Source organism: Apodemus sylvaticus, chromosome 1 (genome assembly GCF_947179515.1).
Source record: "Apodemus sylvaticus chromosome 1, mApoSyl1.1, whole genome shotgun sequence".
Lineage (NCBI taxonomy): Eukaryota > Metazoa > Chordata > Mammalia > Rodentia > Muridae > Apodemus > Apodemus sylvaticus.
In genome coordinates, this window is record NC_067472.1 from 141896376 (window position 1) to 141910810 (window position 14435).

At 44.4% G+C, this 14435-nt stretch overlaps 1 protein-coding gene across 1 annotated transcript in view; it reads right to left on the reverse strand.

Annotated features, from left to right (window-relative positions):
* The window catches only part of Cers3 (ceramide synthase 3), an 81994-nt gene extending 67814 nt beyond the window's left edge, over positions 1 to 14180 (reverse strand). The window contains exon 1 of the mRNA XM_052178453.1: positions 14074 to 14180. Coding sequence (XP_052034413.1) covers positions 14074 to 14180 — 107 coding nt within the window. The remainder of the gene's footprint in view (positions 1 to 14073) is intronic.
* Positions 14181 to 14435: the final 255 nt, after the last annotated feature.

Here is a 14435-nt window from a genome sequence, read left to right on the forward strand (position 1 = left end):
CCAGCAAATGCAAGGGAGCAAGGAACCTGCTGCCTGTAACTCACAAAGGACCCAAGGTGACTCACCTGGCTCTGCCTCCGTTTTCTAACCTGAAATACTCCCTATCTACTTAGGGTCTTGACCTTAAAGATCCCTGTGTGTGCCACTCAAGGGTGTTTTCCTTCTCCGTTGGTAGGAGAAGGGACTCAGGCAATAGGTACACCATATAAGAGGCAAGTTGGTAATAATTGTTGCCAACAAAATCACACATCGCCTCAAACAACTCATAGCCTTTCTTTCATGGAGCCTACAAATCAAAGAGATATTTACATTTTAAATGAGGGCTCCCCTGCCCCAGGGGAAATACATCTTGAGGCCTGTCACTGAATGGCAGAGTCAACATGGGCACCCTGTGTCTCTCAACTCTCATTTGCTCACCTGCTAATGGGACTAATCCTCAGATTGCAAAGACCTCTTGCAGGACTGAGGGCGAGTGCCTCTGCAGACAGACCTGGATACACTGAAGTCTGGGTGAATGTGACCATTAATAATAGCTGGCTGTTCTAACCTACTAGATATGGGGAAAGAATCAGCTGTAAGTTTAGTTAAATACTAAGATTAGACACTCTTTAGCAAGATCCTCACAGGCTAGGAATGGGTAAATGACTTTACATTCTTTTTACAGTAAGGGAAGCCTACAGAATGGATACCAGCTGTGTCAAGCCAAAAATCTGGCATCAAGCCCTGGATTGTAATACATTTTCAAACATTCCTGTCAATGGACTTAAGGGGAGGCAGGGTGCAGTGTCCAGACCTCTCCACCCCAGCACACTGGAGCAGATTGTAAGTTCAGGGCTTAGGAACCAAGGCTGTGGAAACTTGAGTGCTAGCTCTCCTTCTCCCTAGCTATACAACCTAGCATGAGTGGCATGCCCTAAGCTTTAGCTGATTCGTCTGTAAGATGTGTACAGTGCCCAATAAACCTTAGGTAGCAGCACTGTGGTCTCTCCCGCCGCTCCTCGACAATGCCACTGTGCCCTTCCGATCCAGAGGCCAGCCATCCTCAAGTAACCAGATCTGTGTTTAGGTCAGCCATAGCGGGTATTGCTGGGTGACAACTTTTTGAATGATTTGACAGCTACATGCTGTCAGTGCAAGAATTCTTTTTATATCAAGGACTTTGTCTTGGACAGTGTCACCAAATACACCCTTTTCTAAAACAGAAGGAGACCTGGGGGCGGGGAGAATGTGGAGACACACCTTTGATCAGGCAGGAAGAAGAAACATCTGTTGTCAGACCCAGATACACAGGAAGCTGAATCACTTTCAGGGACTGGATTACTAAGGTCCTCTGATGAAGTAAGTCCCAGGTTTTGATACTTTAAAATATGGGTGTACGCAATACTTAAAGGCGGGGTTTCCTGCTATACAGCCTATTGTCCCTGCACAGTGGAAAGGCCCAAGAAGGCAGATGCTAGTTATCTCTGGTGAGGGTGATGTGTTTGGTGTGAACTCAAGGGGGAGGGCAGGCAAACGTGAGTGGGTGCAAATGCACAGCCCCGGCTGCTCTCTCCTTGGTCTGCTAAATCATTAGAAAAGTTAAAGAATGAAAAACTCTGTTGTTTTTTTTTTTTTTCTCTGACTCTAATCTCTGGCACTGGGCTTAAGAGCTCGCTTCTGCTGGGACAGCTAGTCTCTCATGTAAAAGGCTGAGGAACTACCATTTGCCTGCTTGGCTCCTTTGGTCAGGCAGCTACTGCCTCAGTCAGTGGCCCCAGCCACTGGGCCCTCTTTGTCAAGTGGAAGTAAGAAGGTGTGGCTGGAAAGAGCTCCTCTTTCTGGTCTAGGTTCAGTACAAAACTCTACTTATGGAAGAGAAAAGTGTAAAGCTCTGATTTCCAGAAGGCGCAGGCAGGAGGGACAGAACATAAATTTTAGGTTGATCTAGAAAGCCTGGAATCTATACAGATAATGCGTCTCACTGCTCAGTACACTGGACAAGGTCAAGTCTATTGCTTTAAATTTATAGAGACTTTGCTTACAAAGGTGCATGGGAAAAGACAAAAACCTGGGTATTCTGTTTAAGAACAATCTTTTACTTAGAAATAAACCTTCTCCTGGTTGCCAGAACTTCCACATATACATGAATTTTTAAAAGGGAATCCTTTATCAACATGCATTTATATAATTGCTGTTTTATCTTTCTGGGGTCTGCCTTACTAATGAAAGTCAGCTGGTGTGAATGGCAGACAATGCTGAGCTGACAAAGAGGATTCCCAGCTCAGCACATCTTGCACACTACCCAGGCCCCTTCCTCAGTTACTGCACCCCCCCCCCACTACCGATTTGGAGTCTAGATGTCCCTATGTTTTCTCTTCACCATATATTGTTTTGAACTGAGGTTATTCATAGAGAACACATATGCTTAGCATGTGCAAGGACCTTGGTTTCATCCCCAGCATTCAAAAGAATAAATTAAACATGCTTCTTTAAACAAACTCTTGAGGCTGGAGATGTGGCCAGTGTTTAAGAGCACTCGCTCTCATAGAGAAACTCAGTTCTATTCCCAGCACCCACACCAGGTAACATACAACTAGCAATGGATCCAATACCCTTTTCTGGCCTTGGTGGACACACACACACACACACACACACATGAGTATTCTTAAATCATTTTTCTGCCAGAATATAAAGTTGGCAGAAATGAAGCTACAAATTACTACTGTGAGCTCTGCAGAGAAGGGGCCTGTGCGAAACCTTTCTAGGTCTGATCTCTCTCCCCAAAGTGACATCATCTCATACTCCCAGGGAAGAGAAGTAGAGTGGAGTGTGCACACGTACTGGGTACCAAGCAGGAAACAGGATTGGGACGAAGCATGGGACAGGCTAAAGCCTCTAAGCTGGCATTGGCACTCTGGCCTTGGGCTGCCTATAATATTTGTGGTGAGCCTGATTAGGTGTCTGAAACTCTGGATATCAAAGATTTATCTGTTCAGGTTGTGCTCCGAATCCTCAGACTTTCTGATAATCCAGCTAAACCACCACTTCCCAGAGAAAGCTCCTTGCAGGGCATTGGGAAGTCCATATTTACTGTGTGGTTCATCTGTGCCTCCTAGACCTTCGCCGGCATCTACCCCCTCACCATTTACTCTCTGTACCGCCAGGAAGCAGGCAGGGGAAACAGCAGGCTCAGCAGGCAGTGGGCTAGGTGTAGACCCTTCTGTCTGCATCCTTTACTGCCCTCTGAGGGTCTGGGTATCCTTGGACTGTGGGAGGTGAGATCAAGCCCGTGTTTCTGGGAGAGAAGGCAGAGGAGAAAGTTCACAGCATGATTGAGCTGTCCATCGCCATCCAGACCAGTCTAATAGCTGAGAAGCTGGAACAATGAACAAACCACCTTTCTACAGACTAGAGAAGACCATCAAAGGGTTAACATGTGTACAACACGTCACAGGTACCAGTTCTCCACAGCACCCATGCACTGCCACCTCCAGCAGCCATTATTCCTATCACGGAGGAGGAAAAGAAACTCAGCGAGCAGAAGGGACTTGCACAGCTCCAAGCTCAGAACGCTGAGTCCCATGCTAGCGTGAGGCACTAAGGGTCCAGGTATGACCTCTGTGCATGACCTCAATTTGTTTTCAGCAAGCTGATCTGCTTCGTTTTACACTGCATAAAGGGTTGGGTTTTTTGTTTTTGTTTTGTTTTTTTTGCTTTTGTTTGATCACTTTGTTTTTGTTTTGTTTTGCTTCTGTGACAGCATCTCACTATGCAGCCTACACTAACCAGAAACTCGCAGTCTCCCTGCTTTAAGCTCACCGTGCTGGGATTCTAGGCGTGCATCCTCACTGCCAACGCGAAAGAGCAGTTTTTATTATCACCCTTTATGACTTTTGAAGCTAAGCGGTTTTGAACAGTCTTGACTCGTTAAAAACTGAAAGTCAGAAGAAGCCTGCCTCCTAAGCACCAAAGCCCTTGCTGCCCCAAGTACATGAAGTTATAATGGAATACGACACTGGGAGTAGGGCGGGACTGGGAGTCTCACAGCAGTCAATCATCTACACAACATTGTCCTTCGGGAAAGACCTGCAGAACCTCACAGACCATCAGAGTGTAGCTGCATGACCCAAATATCCATTCTCGAGAGGCTATGAAAAGCAATGCTAACATAATCAACTTCTGAGCCACAGATGTAACTTCCCAAGATTACATCCAAATAGACACAACAGCGGTGAAATAAAAATGCAAATGACTATAATTACCTTGAGGGGATGTGGCAATGGTCTATCAAGGCAATGTGTGTGATACATATGTATGTGTGCATATTTTAGATGCCCTGTTTAAATTCACATCCCATAGAAGCAGAAAAGGAGAAATGTAATATGTTATGTTATACCAAGATAAGCATAAGCTGCCTTCCGGCTTGAACACGTTAAGTCAGAGTTCCAAACATAAGACTCGAGAATTTTCACAGAAATCCAGAATTGCAGGTTTATTTGAAAAGTTAGGTCTGTCAACAGTCATCTGGAATGACAGGCCTTAAATAGGGCACCCTTTCTTAGCTGGTGTGCTGCTAACTCCATCCATGCACACTTTGCCAAAGCATTTAAGACAGTGGAGCCTCACACTGCTGGGATCTCTCACTGTGGTCTATGCCTCCAAAGCCGGGATGACTTGAGGAACGGGCCCTGCACACCCAGGTACAACAGGGGGTGTTTGGTCATAGCTGTGGGCTTTCAAAGACTGGTCCTCCCTCAACTTTACGTGTCGATTGTAGGCAGACATTTGAAAACTATGCTTTTCTCTAATCTAGACTAATTAGACCAGGGTTTCTGGCTGTGTAATCCCAGTATGAGCTGGGTAAGCTCTGTGAAGCACTCAGAGATAGCAGTGTTGCCAGCACCCTCTGGTTCCCTCTGGTTCCCTCTGTGCCCCTGTCCCCATTACCCCTTGTCCTCATCTAGCTCCTCCCAAATCCCAGTACCACAGCTTAAAGCTGCCTGTGCTGAACTTGCTAACAACAGAATCACCCTGAGTCTATATCTTGGTGTTGGGATTCTTCACTTGACCATGAGGACTGAGCTGTCCCTGTGTCATCAGCTGGCCCATCTTCACTGTTGTTCCCTACTTCACTGGGTGACGTTACTGTAAACTGTCTTCCCACACTATAATTAGTGCAAACTTGGGCTGTTCTGAGTTGGTATTAACACAATGAATGCCAGTATCTACAAATATTCTTAGATATTTCTGTAGCTATGTATACATAGACATATATAGGACTTATATCTTATAGCAGGAATGCCAAGGCACAAATTGTTTGCATATTGAGGTCCAATAGATTTGTCTAAACAAAAAAATGTATCCAAAGGTGTCAACTTATACTGCCATTGGAGCGTCTCAGAGCTCAGGCAGCACTCAATGGGACTTTTAGATGAAATACTATCTGCTGGGTGTCAGCACTATAGCATGGTTTTTATTTCTAGTACCCAAGAGCGGACAGTGCTGAGCGTGTCCAAGTTCTCAGCCATGCAGCTGTCCTTCTGTCCTTCTAAGCACCTGTTTGGATCTCTTGTTCATTTCTCTATTGTGTTTGGGCTTTCAGAACTCATTTGTTTCAGAGAGAGGTCAGTATGAGTGAGGCTGTTGCAATTCAGACTAGTAGTTTGTATGCCGACTGAAAACCGAGTGAAGTGTTTTTACTTGTTTACATGTCTTGGGCATGGGTCTGTTAGCTGTACAGGAGGCACACACCTCTCTTCCCTCTGCACCTTGGCTTCTCTCAGCGGTATGCCTCACAAGCCTCAGCTTCTTTATTCTATATATTCTATATTTTATAAACCCCACTCTACTTTTTTATCATGTATTTCTGTATCTCATTTAAGAAACCACTGCCCATGCCAAGGTCACAAACATATTCTACTTTTGCCATAGAGAACAATGCTGTTCAGTAAAAGATAAAAATGGAAGTGACACCTAGTTTTACCTATCTTTAAAAAGTAAAATATGCTGAAATTTTATTTTAAGATTTTATATAACCCAATACAACAAAAATATTATCATTTTGATGTGGAACCAATATAAATTTATCAACAAAATGCTTTATATTTTTATCCATTCATTATTATTTGCCTTAACTAGTAGTATGAGTATGCACTACGTGTGTGTGATCATTCTGTGGCATGTTTGTGGATGTCAGAGGACAATGCTCAGGACCTGATTCTCTTCTTCCACCATGAGTGGCAGGTATCAATCAATCTCAGGTCAACAGGCCTGCTCAGACTTACTTTCTTTCTTTCTTTCTTCTTTCTTTCTTTCTTTCTTTCTTTCTTTCTTTCTTTCTTTCTTTCTTTCTTTCTTTCTTTCTTTCTTTCCATTTAAGCAACATCTTTATTGGGCTTGCTTCTTTGTCAGACCAATGTAGGTCTGGAAGTTATTCTGCCACAACCTGACCAATATATAAAATCTAAATACATTTTAAGGCAGCAATCTTTCCACATGATAGTCAAACAGCTCCCAATTTGCTGTGGTACTGAGGTCATAGATCACAAGTACCAACATTGGCAGATTAACCTGTGATCACCAGGCCACTCAACTGGCATGCTACACCCATTCTTTAAAGGTCCCCAGCTGATTTCTTGTTCACATCCAATGTTAGGAACCAATTCCATGCTGAGCAATTTTATAACGTGGAAAGGAGGGTGACAGTTAAAAGGAGTGTATCAAGTGTCTCTTTAGGATATAATTTCAAAATGGCACGTGTGTGTGTGTGTGTGTGTGTGTGTGCAGGGGCAGTGGTTAACTGAAGTGAAAAAGTATTTCTAACTCTTAATAATGGGGAAAACTCTTTGAAAGTGATTGGGATCGAGTATCCTATGAAACAAACATCTGCCCGTTAACTTTTCAGTAATCATTTTGGGGAGCTACAATGTTTTGTTCTCACAGAGTTCAGAGACCAGAATTCCACTGGAAGTAGATTGTTCCTGGAAAGCATCCAGATCAAGGCAGTTGTAGTTAATGGAACAGGAGGAGCTCATTAGGAGACCGTACAACTTTGACCCAAAGTAAAGCATGGCAAGGATCCTGTAACGTGCACAACAGCACAGATGAGCATAATTGAAGTTTTCTTTGCATCAGCATATTTTATGTTTTTATAGCTTTATTCCCAGGTCAAACAAGAAAACAAACTTTGAAGAGAAGAAATTGAAGCCAATTTAGATATCAAGCTCCAGTAATCTTCATTATTGAAATAGAAAAAAAACTGCTGTATAATTTTTTGCTTGAATCTTGAAATGATTAATTTACTGCTAGCCTGTGTCGGGCTCAATCTAATCAACAACTTTTTATTGACTGTCCAATGAAATAAGCCTGACAAAGGAATCAAAGTAAGACAAACGAGCTTTGTTCCACAGACAAGTACCCTGCAGAGAAATAAATGGTTTATCAAAGGAGTGCTTCTCATAAAACACTTCATTTTAGAATGTGGATTTAGTAAGTAACCATCTCACACCCCTGAGTAAATAATAGTTGATCTTTTCAAATAATCTAAGTGGCCCTGCTTGTGAATTTTATAGTGTTCCCATCAATGAGAAAATGAGCATGTCTTTAGGATTTTCTAATGGTACACATCCATACACGTTATGTTTGTATATTACAGAAATTTGCAGATTTGGGGTTACAAATCTTGGCTGGTGGTAGTTATTTGTTTGTTTGTTTGTTTGTTTATTCCAATTCCTATATTTCAGCAGGCTGAGGCAGGAAGATTTACAATAAATACCACAGTGAGGTCAGGGTCAACCTTAGATACATGGTGAGTCCATCTCAGAAAGGGTCTCTCTCTCTCTCTCTCTCTCTCTCTCTCTGTGTGTGTGTGTGTGTGTGTATATATATATATATTTATTTCCCTCCCTCTCTCTGTCTATGCGCGTGTCTGTGTGTCTATAATTCAGAAGATAGGTACATAGCTCAGAGGCGAAGCACATGCACCAAGCCTTGAGTTTGTGCTCCACTGTTGAAAAAAATGGAGGAAAAGGGAAGAAAAGAGCAAATGAATTTAGAGAGCAGTAAAATGAAAGCCTCCATTAAGTTGTAACTATTACCCCCACAACAGCACAGAGAGCCCTTCCTCTCCACAGTCGCTCAGGCAGTAATGCCAGTGAAAATGAAGGGCTTTCAGAGCAAACCCAAACCCCTCAGCGGTATATCTGAGAAGCATGTAGGCCCAGACCAAACCATTTTAATTCTCATGCTTAGGAAAGGTAAAATCTGTCTGCTGGTCACCCAAGCCATGTTCTTGTCTTCCCACAGCTCTGGCCTTTCTCGGGCTTTCTTCAGGTGTGACAGAAAGCTCTGGGGGATACACCCTGGCCAGTGAGTCAGCTGTCAGCAGAAAGCGCAAACAAAGAAAAAAGGAAAAAGAAAAAAATTAGAAAGCCCCATGGGGAATTTGGCTGTTATAGATGTGTATGAGATCAAAGAGTCTTAATTTCTCCACTCCCTTGCTAGTTGAGAGTTTTCTATATAAGCATCCTTTACTTTCTTTAATTAGGGTTTTGTCTTGCTTAGGATGACACAATTTAAAATTTCAGCTCTGAGGGCAAGTCTTAAGGTGACATGAAGAGTAGAGCAGGAAAATGGTCCCTGACGGTTGTGCCGGCTCTAAGGAAAGAAGGCCCACTCCTACGTAAGCCTTGGTTCATATGGTTTATGGGCTAACCTGTCCAGAGCTGCACAACGGTCTCTAAGCTTATCTAGATGCCTGAAGTGAATAAACCACACACTTGGACTTGTGAGGGCGACGTGGAAGGTACACATGGTGTGGAGGTTTCTCAAGGAGAAGGGAGAAGAGCAAAGTGTCAGGTGGCAAGGACATTTCCCTCTATTCCTCACTATGTCCTTTTGACATGATGCAGCTCCTCAGGATTCAGAGTTAGGAAGAGCACCAAAAGTCCCATTCTTTAAAACATGTTACATTCTGTCACTCGTGTATGTGAGTGTGTGTGTGTGTGTGAGAGAGAGAGAGAGAGAGAGAGAGAGAGAGAGAGAGAGAGTGTTACACACTCTCACACACACACACACCCCCCTTTGCATCTGTGGGGGAATCACACGACAAATTGCAGGAGTTTCCTCTCTCCTTCTACCTGCCATGTGGGTCTCTAGGGCAAACTCAGATGGTCATAGTATGGCAGCAGGTGTCCTTATTGGCCATTTTGCTGGACCCAAATCCCTGTTCTTTATGTGTACTGATTCACAAATAAATTAGAATCCAGCCTTCTTGCTTGTGAATGACTCAATCTCTCTTGTCTACAGTCCATCTTTTCTCATATGTATTGCATGTATGTGTATATGTATATATGTATATATCTATGTATGTATGTGTATATGTATATATGTATGCATGTATGTGTATATGTATGTATGTGTATATGTATATATGTATGTGTATATGTATATATGTATGTATGTGTATATGTATATATGTATGTGTATATGTATATATGTATGTATGTGTATATGTATATATATGTATGTATATAGGTATGTGTGTGTATGTATGCATATATGTATGTGTGTATATGTATGTACATAGGTATGTATGTATGTATTTTATGGGCTGATCTCTTCACATTGCCTCCCTCAGCTACACCGTGGAATTTGGGGGGAGTCTAAGGCTGGTGGTGGGAGCTGCAGGCACCCTCTGTCATACGTCTGCCCATTTCTAGTCATATCTCTGCAATGGCTTTGGGAAAACTTCTGTCAGAAATCTGTGTGTGCTAGGTATGTGTTTAAAACCATCTCTCTCCTGGCCTGTCGCTTTGCAGTGATGAACATAGCAAACTGACACTTAGAGGAAAGAGCTTCTATTTCTGCTTCTCCCTGGGCTTGCCGTGCTCTGGGATGATTCAGAACACAGCGCTCACTATGCACTACCCTTCATGAGGCAGTCTCAAGGATGGATCAGCTCCACCAAGAAGGATTTCAGCAACCACAGAGTAACATTCAGAAAGTCCCTTTACTACCAAAAAGCAGCCTTCCCAGACAGTCCGCTCCATGGGGGCGGGGCAGGGTTTGTGTGCCCTGCCACTGCTCATCCTCCTGGGCCTGAACATACTGAAAACATTCACAAATAACCACCACATGGAGAAATAAATACTAGTTATCAAGAGCCACTATGGCCGTGTCATGTGGCAGGCACTTAAATTGTCTTGCCTTTCTATTCATCAGAACACCCAGCCTGACATGACAGGCATTAAAACAGTATGCTTACAGATGAGGAAATCACCACCTGAAGAATTTCATTGGCCTGTCTAGGCCAGGATGAGCAGGAAACAGTGACTCACATTCAAATCTTTCTTGTCTATGTTCTGTCCAGCATACCACACCTTCACCCCAATCTATAACAAATTGTAGCTTGATGTTTGAGTTGAATTATTTCATAAGGTACCAAGTTGGAATGTTTGGCTCTAAGACCCCAATATCCCCAATAATTGACAATTGAAATTATATGAAATCAGAAGAGCTTCTTCACAGTAAAGAAAACTATTAGCCTAATGAGCAGGAATTCTAAAGGACCAGAGAAAATCTTTGCAAGCTATATTTATGATGCTGCTAATGTCTAGAATACATAAAGTACTACAAAAATCAAATACCATAAAAATGTGCCAATTGATAAATGCATTATGGAATTGAGCATATAGTTCTTAAAAGAAGAAATACAAATGGCCAATAAATATTTCTTGGAAGTAATCATAATTCTAATCCATCAGGGTAATGAAAAGTAAAACCACTTTGAGATCCCATGTTACCGAGCCCAGCATGGTCTCTGGGAAGACAAATGACAGCAAATGCTGGAGAGTACTGGAGAAAGAGAAACACTTTTGGCTAGTACAACTGTGACCTGGAGCAGCAGTATGGAAACAAAAGTGGAGCTTCCTCAAAAAGCTAACATTAACACTGCCTTGTGAGCCAGCTGGGCATTGACCAGAAGGACTCTCTATCCACCACAGAAACACTTGCACATCTTTGCACACTGCTGCTCTATCCACCACAGCCAGGCAGTGCCAGCGGCCACAATTCCACAATACTTGAATGAATAACAAAAATATAGTACACATAGACAACAGATTTATCTGTAAATAAAAAATGAAAGTAAGAAGTTCTCAGAGGGCTAAAAGATGGCCCCATGGTTAGGAGCACATCTGGCTCTTGCACGGGAGCCAAGATCATTTCCAGTACCCATGTTAGAAAATAAACACATAGTTAAAAATAGAAAATAAAGGTAAGATAATGGATAAAAACAGATAATATTAAGCGAGGTGACCTAGACTCAGAAAGACAAACACTGCATGCTCCCTCAGATGTACAGCCTGACTTCAGTCCTCATTTACATGGGGTGTGCATGGGGTGTCGGAGAGGAACAATAGAACACACAAGACATGAAAGGGGACAGCAGAATGCCTGAGGGCAGGAAAGGACAGTGGGGAGGGTGGGGACAGGAAGGGATGGGGGGGAGGGTGGGGGAGGAAGGGACAGTGGGGGGGTGGGGACAGGAAGGGATGGGGGGAGGGTGGGGGAGGAAGGGAAGGGGGAGGGTGGGGGAGGAAGGGACAGTGGGGAGGGTGGGGTAGGAAGAGACATTGGGGAGGGTGGGGGAGGAAGGGACAGTGGGGAGGGTGGGGGAGGAAGGGACAGTGGGGAGGGTGGGGGAGGAAGGGACAGTGGGGAGGGTGGGGGAGGAAGGGACAGGGGGAGGGTGGGGGAGGAAGGGACAGTGGGGAGGGTGGGGGAGGAAGAGACAGTGGGGAGGGTGGGGGAGGAAGGGACAGTGGGGAGGGTGGGGGAGGAAGGGACAGGGGGAGGGTGGGGGAGGAAGGGACAGGGGGAGGGTGGGGGAGGAAGGGACAGGGGGAGGGTGGGGAAGGAAGGGACAGGGGAGGGTGGGGGAGGAAGGGACAGTGGGGAGGGTGGGGGAGGAAGGGACAGTGGGGAGGGTGGGGAAGGAAGGGACAGTGGGGAGGGTGGGGGAGGAAGGGACAGTGAGGAGGGTGGGAGAGGAAGGGACAGGGGGAGGGTGGCGGAGGAAGGGACAGTGGGGAGGGTGGGAGAGGAAGGGACAGGGGAGGGTGGGGGAGGAAGGGACAGTGGGGAGGGTGGGGGAGGAAGGGACAGGGGGAGGGTGGGGAAGGAAGGGACAGTGGGGAGGGTGGTGGAGGAAGGGACAGTGGGGAGGGTGGGGGAGGAAGGGACAGTGGGGAGGGTGGGAGAGGAAGGGACAGGGGGAGGGTGGGGGAGGAAGGGACAGAGGGAAGGGTGGGGACAGAAAGGTCAGGGGGAGGGAGGGAAAGCAGGAAAATGGCAGAGGATACAACCAAAATTAAGTAAACATAAAAATACCATAAGGAAAACTTTTACTTTTCATGCTGTTTAAAAATTTTTTAAGGTAGAATGTTTAAACGTCACTGCCGGCTTTAGAACTTTCTCTCTATGTTAAGGACATTGGCAGACTAATACAATAGGGGTGGAAGAGGTTAGACCCTGCATTTTGGTAGAGAGAGGGGCAAGAAAGCGTTCTCTCTCTCACTGAGTTATGGAAGTCTAGACCTCACTGGAGGTAAGCTTTTAAAAAACATTTGTGTTTGTTTGTTTGATTTTATATTTTATGTGCATTGGTGTTTTGCCTGCATGTAGGTCTGTGTGAGGGTGTCAGATCCCCTAGACCTGGAGTTACAGGTGGCTGAGCTGCCATGTGGGGGCAGGGAATTGAACACAGGTCCTCTGGAAAAGCAGCCAGTGCTCTTAGTCATTGAGCCATCTCTCCAGCCCCCAAACTAAACTTTCTCATGTAGAAAGTGAATATTAGTCCCACCTTGCTGAATTCAATGAGAAAATACATTTATATAGAGCCAAGAACTGAACAATGAATAGACATTGTAGCCAATACAAATAACCAATGTTTAAAACTATTAACTATCAATAATAAATTTAGACATTACTAAGAATTCTCTTCAAAACTATGTTAATCAATTTGATTGGTATTTCACAAGTCTTTTATACAGTTATTATCCTTATATGTGTCCATTATCTCCTTAATGTATTTTCCTTTTGGCAGCAATCATATGGGTGAAATTAGAATTGAAATTTCCCCTTAAGCAAAGAAATAAAACAGGCTTATAGGAGGATTAAAAGGTAAGAAAGTTAGAAGTTTGGACTCTCAGACCTGATAGAAAGAACACACAAAGAACGGGGAATGTAGCTCAGTGGTACATCATTCACTTGGCTTACATAAGCGCAAGACAGAGAGACAGACACACACAGAGGAAGTAAAGAGACAGAGGACAGAGATAGCAGAGGACACTGAACATCAGTGAGTAAATTAATACTGATCACCTAGAGTCCCAAAGTTCCAAAGTTTCTTTCCCTAGCACTGTGTGATTTTCCAGGAATTGATGATTTTTTTTTTTTTTTTGGTATAAGAGCTTCTTTTTTAAGACTTTGTTCAATTTAGGAAAAATAAAGTTTTTTTTTTCCATGAGAGTAATTGCTTTAATCAATCAGCTAGTTCCTTTGGGACATGACAGGAGTATTACATCCCTAACGATAATACTAACTTAGAAAAGTTTGTGTCTAAGCTGAGCAAGTCCTGCCTGCTCTGGGCTGAAGGGGCTGGGGTGTGGTCTGAGATAGGTTTGACAGGCCACACAGCTGGCACAGAGGCCACACTGCTCCTGTCATTCATCTTGAGTCAGGTTTTCCTAAGAACCAAAACCCAGCTGTGTGCGAGTTCAGCACAGCCCTGTAATGGATTAGCTGCTACTCAGCCAACAGCAAGGTGAGCGAGCCAGCAGCAGAAGTCCAGACTCGACATTTCCTCTCAACTACTAGGCACTGCGCAGGTCAAAGCCTCCAGGCAGGAGGCTCCAAACCCCTCTTTCTGAATCTTCCCCCACATCATGAAAAAACCAAGCAGTTTCATTCTTTCTCTCATCCTCATACCCCACAACCACACACACACACACACACACACACACACACACACACACACAGTCAAGAGAACTTTGTATGGAAGTTCCCTGATACCATCACAGAGCTGACACCTACCTTCTTCCCAAAGCGCCAGTCTGCACAGGACACTCCTCGCCGGTGAGGAGCAACTGGAGAGGCTTCCCGTTCCAGCCAGCTTTGTTCTCATGAGCAACACACCTCATCTATACGTAAGCCCTGAAATTCTTGCAGAGACCCACCCTCGAAAGTTGCAAGTCAAGATTTCTGACTGAGGGCAGTTAGTCACGTGAGGCAAAGCTACTGGATGGCACCTTCAGGTTCTTCCAGATGGGACGACGCTTCCTGTTTCACCACTGGGAGAGGTAAAAACTGGAGTCTGGTCAGACACTGACTTACAAACGCACCCATTACCTCTCCAGCACCGCCTAGGCATTAGTCTGCCCCGGAATGAGACTGCT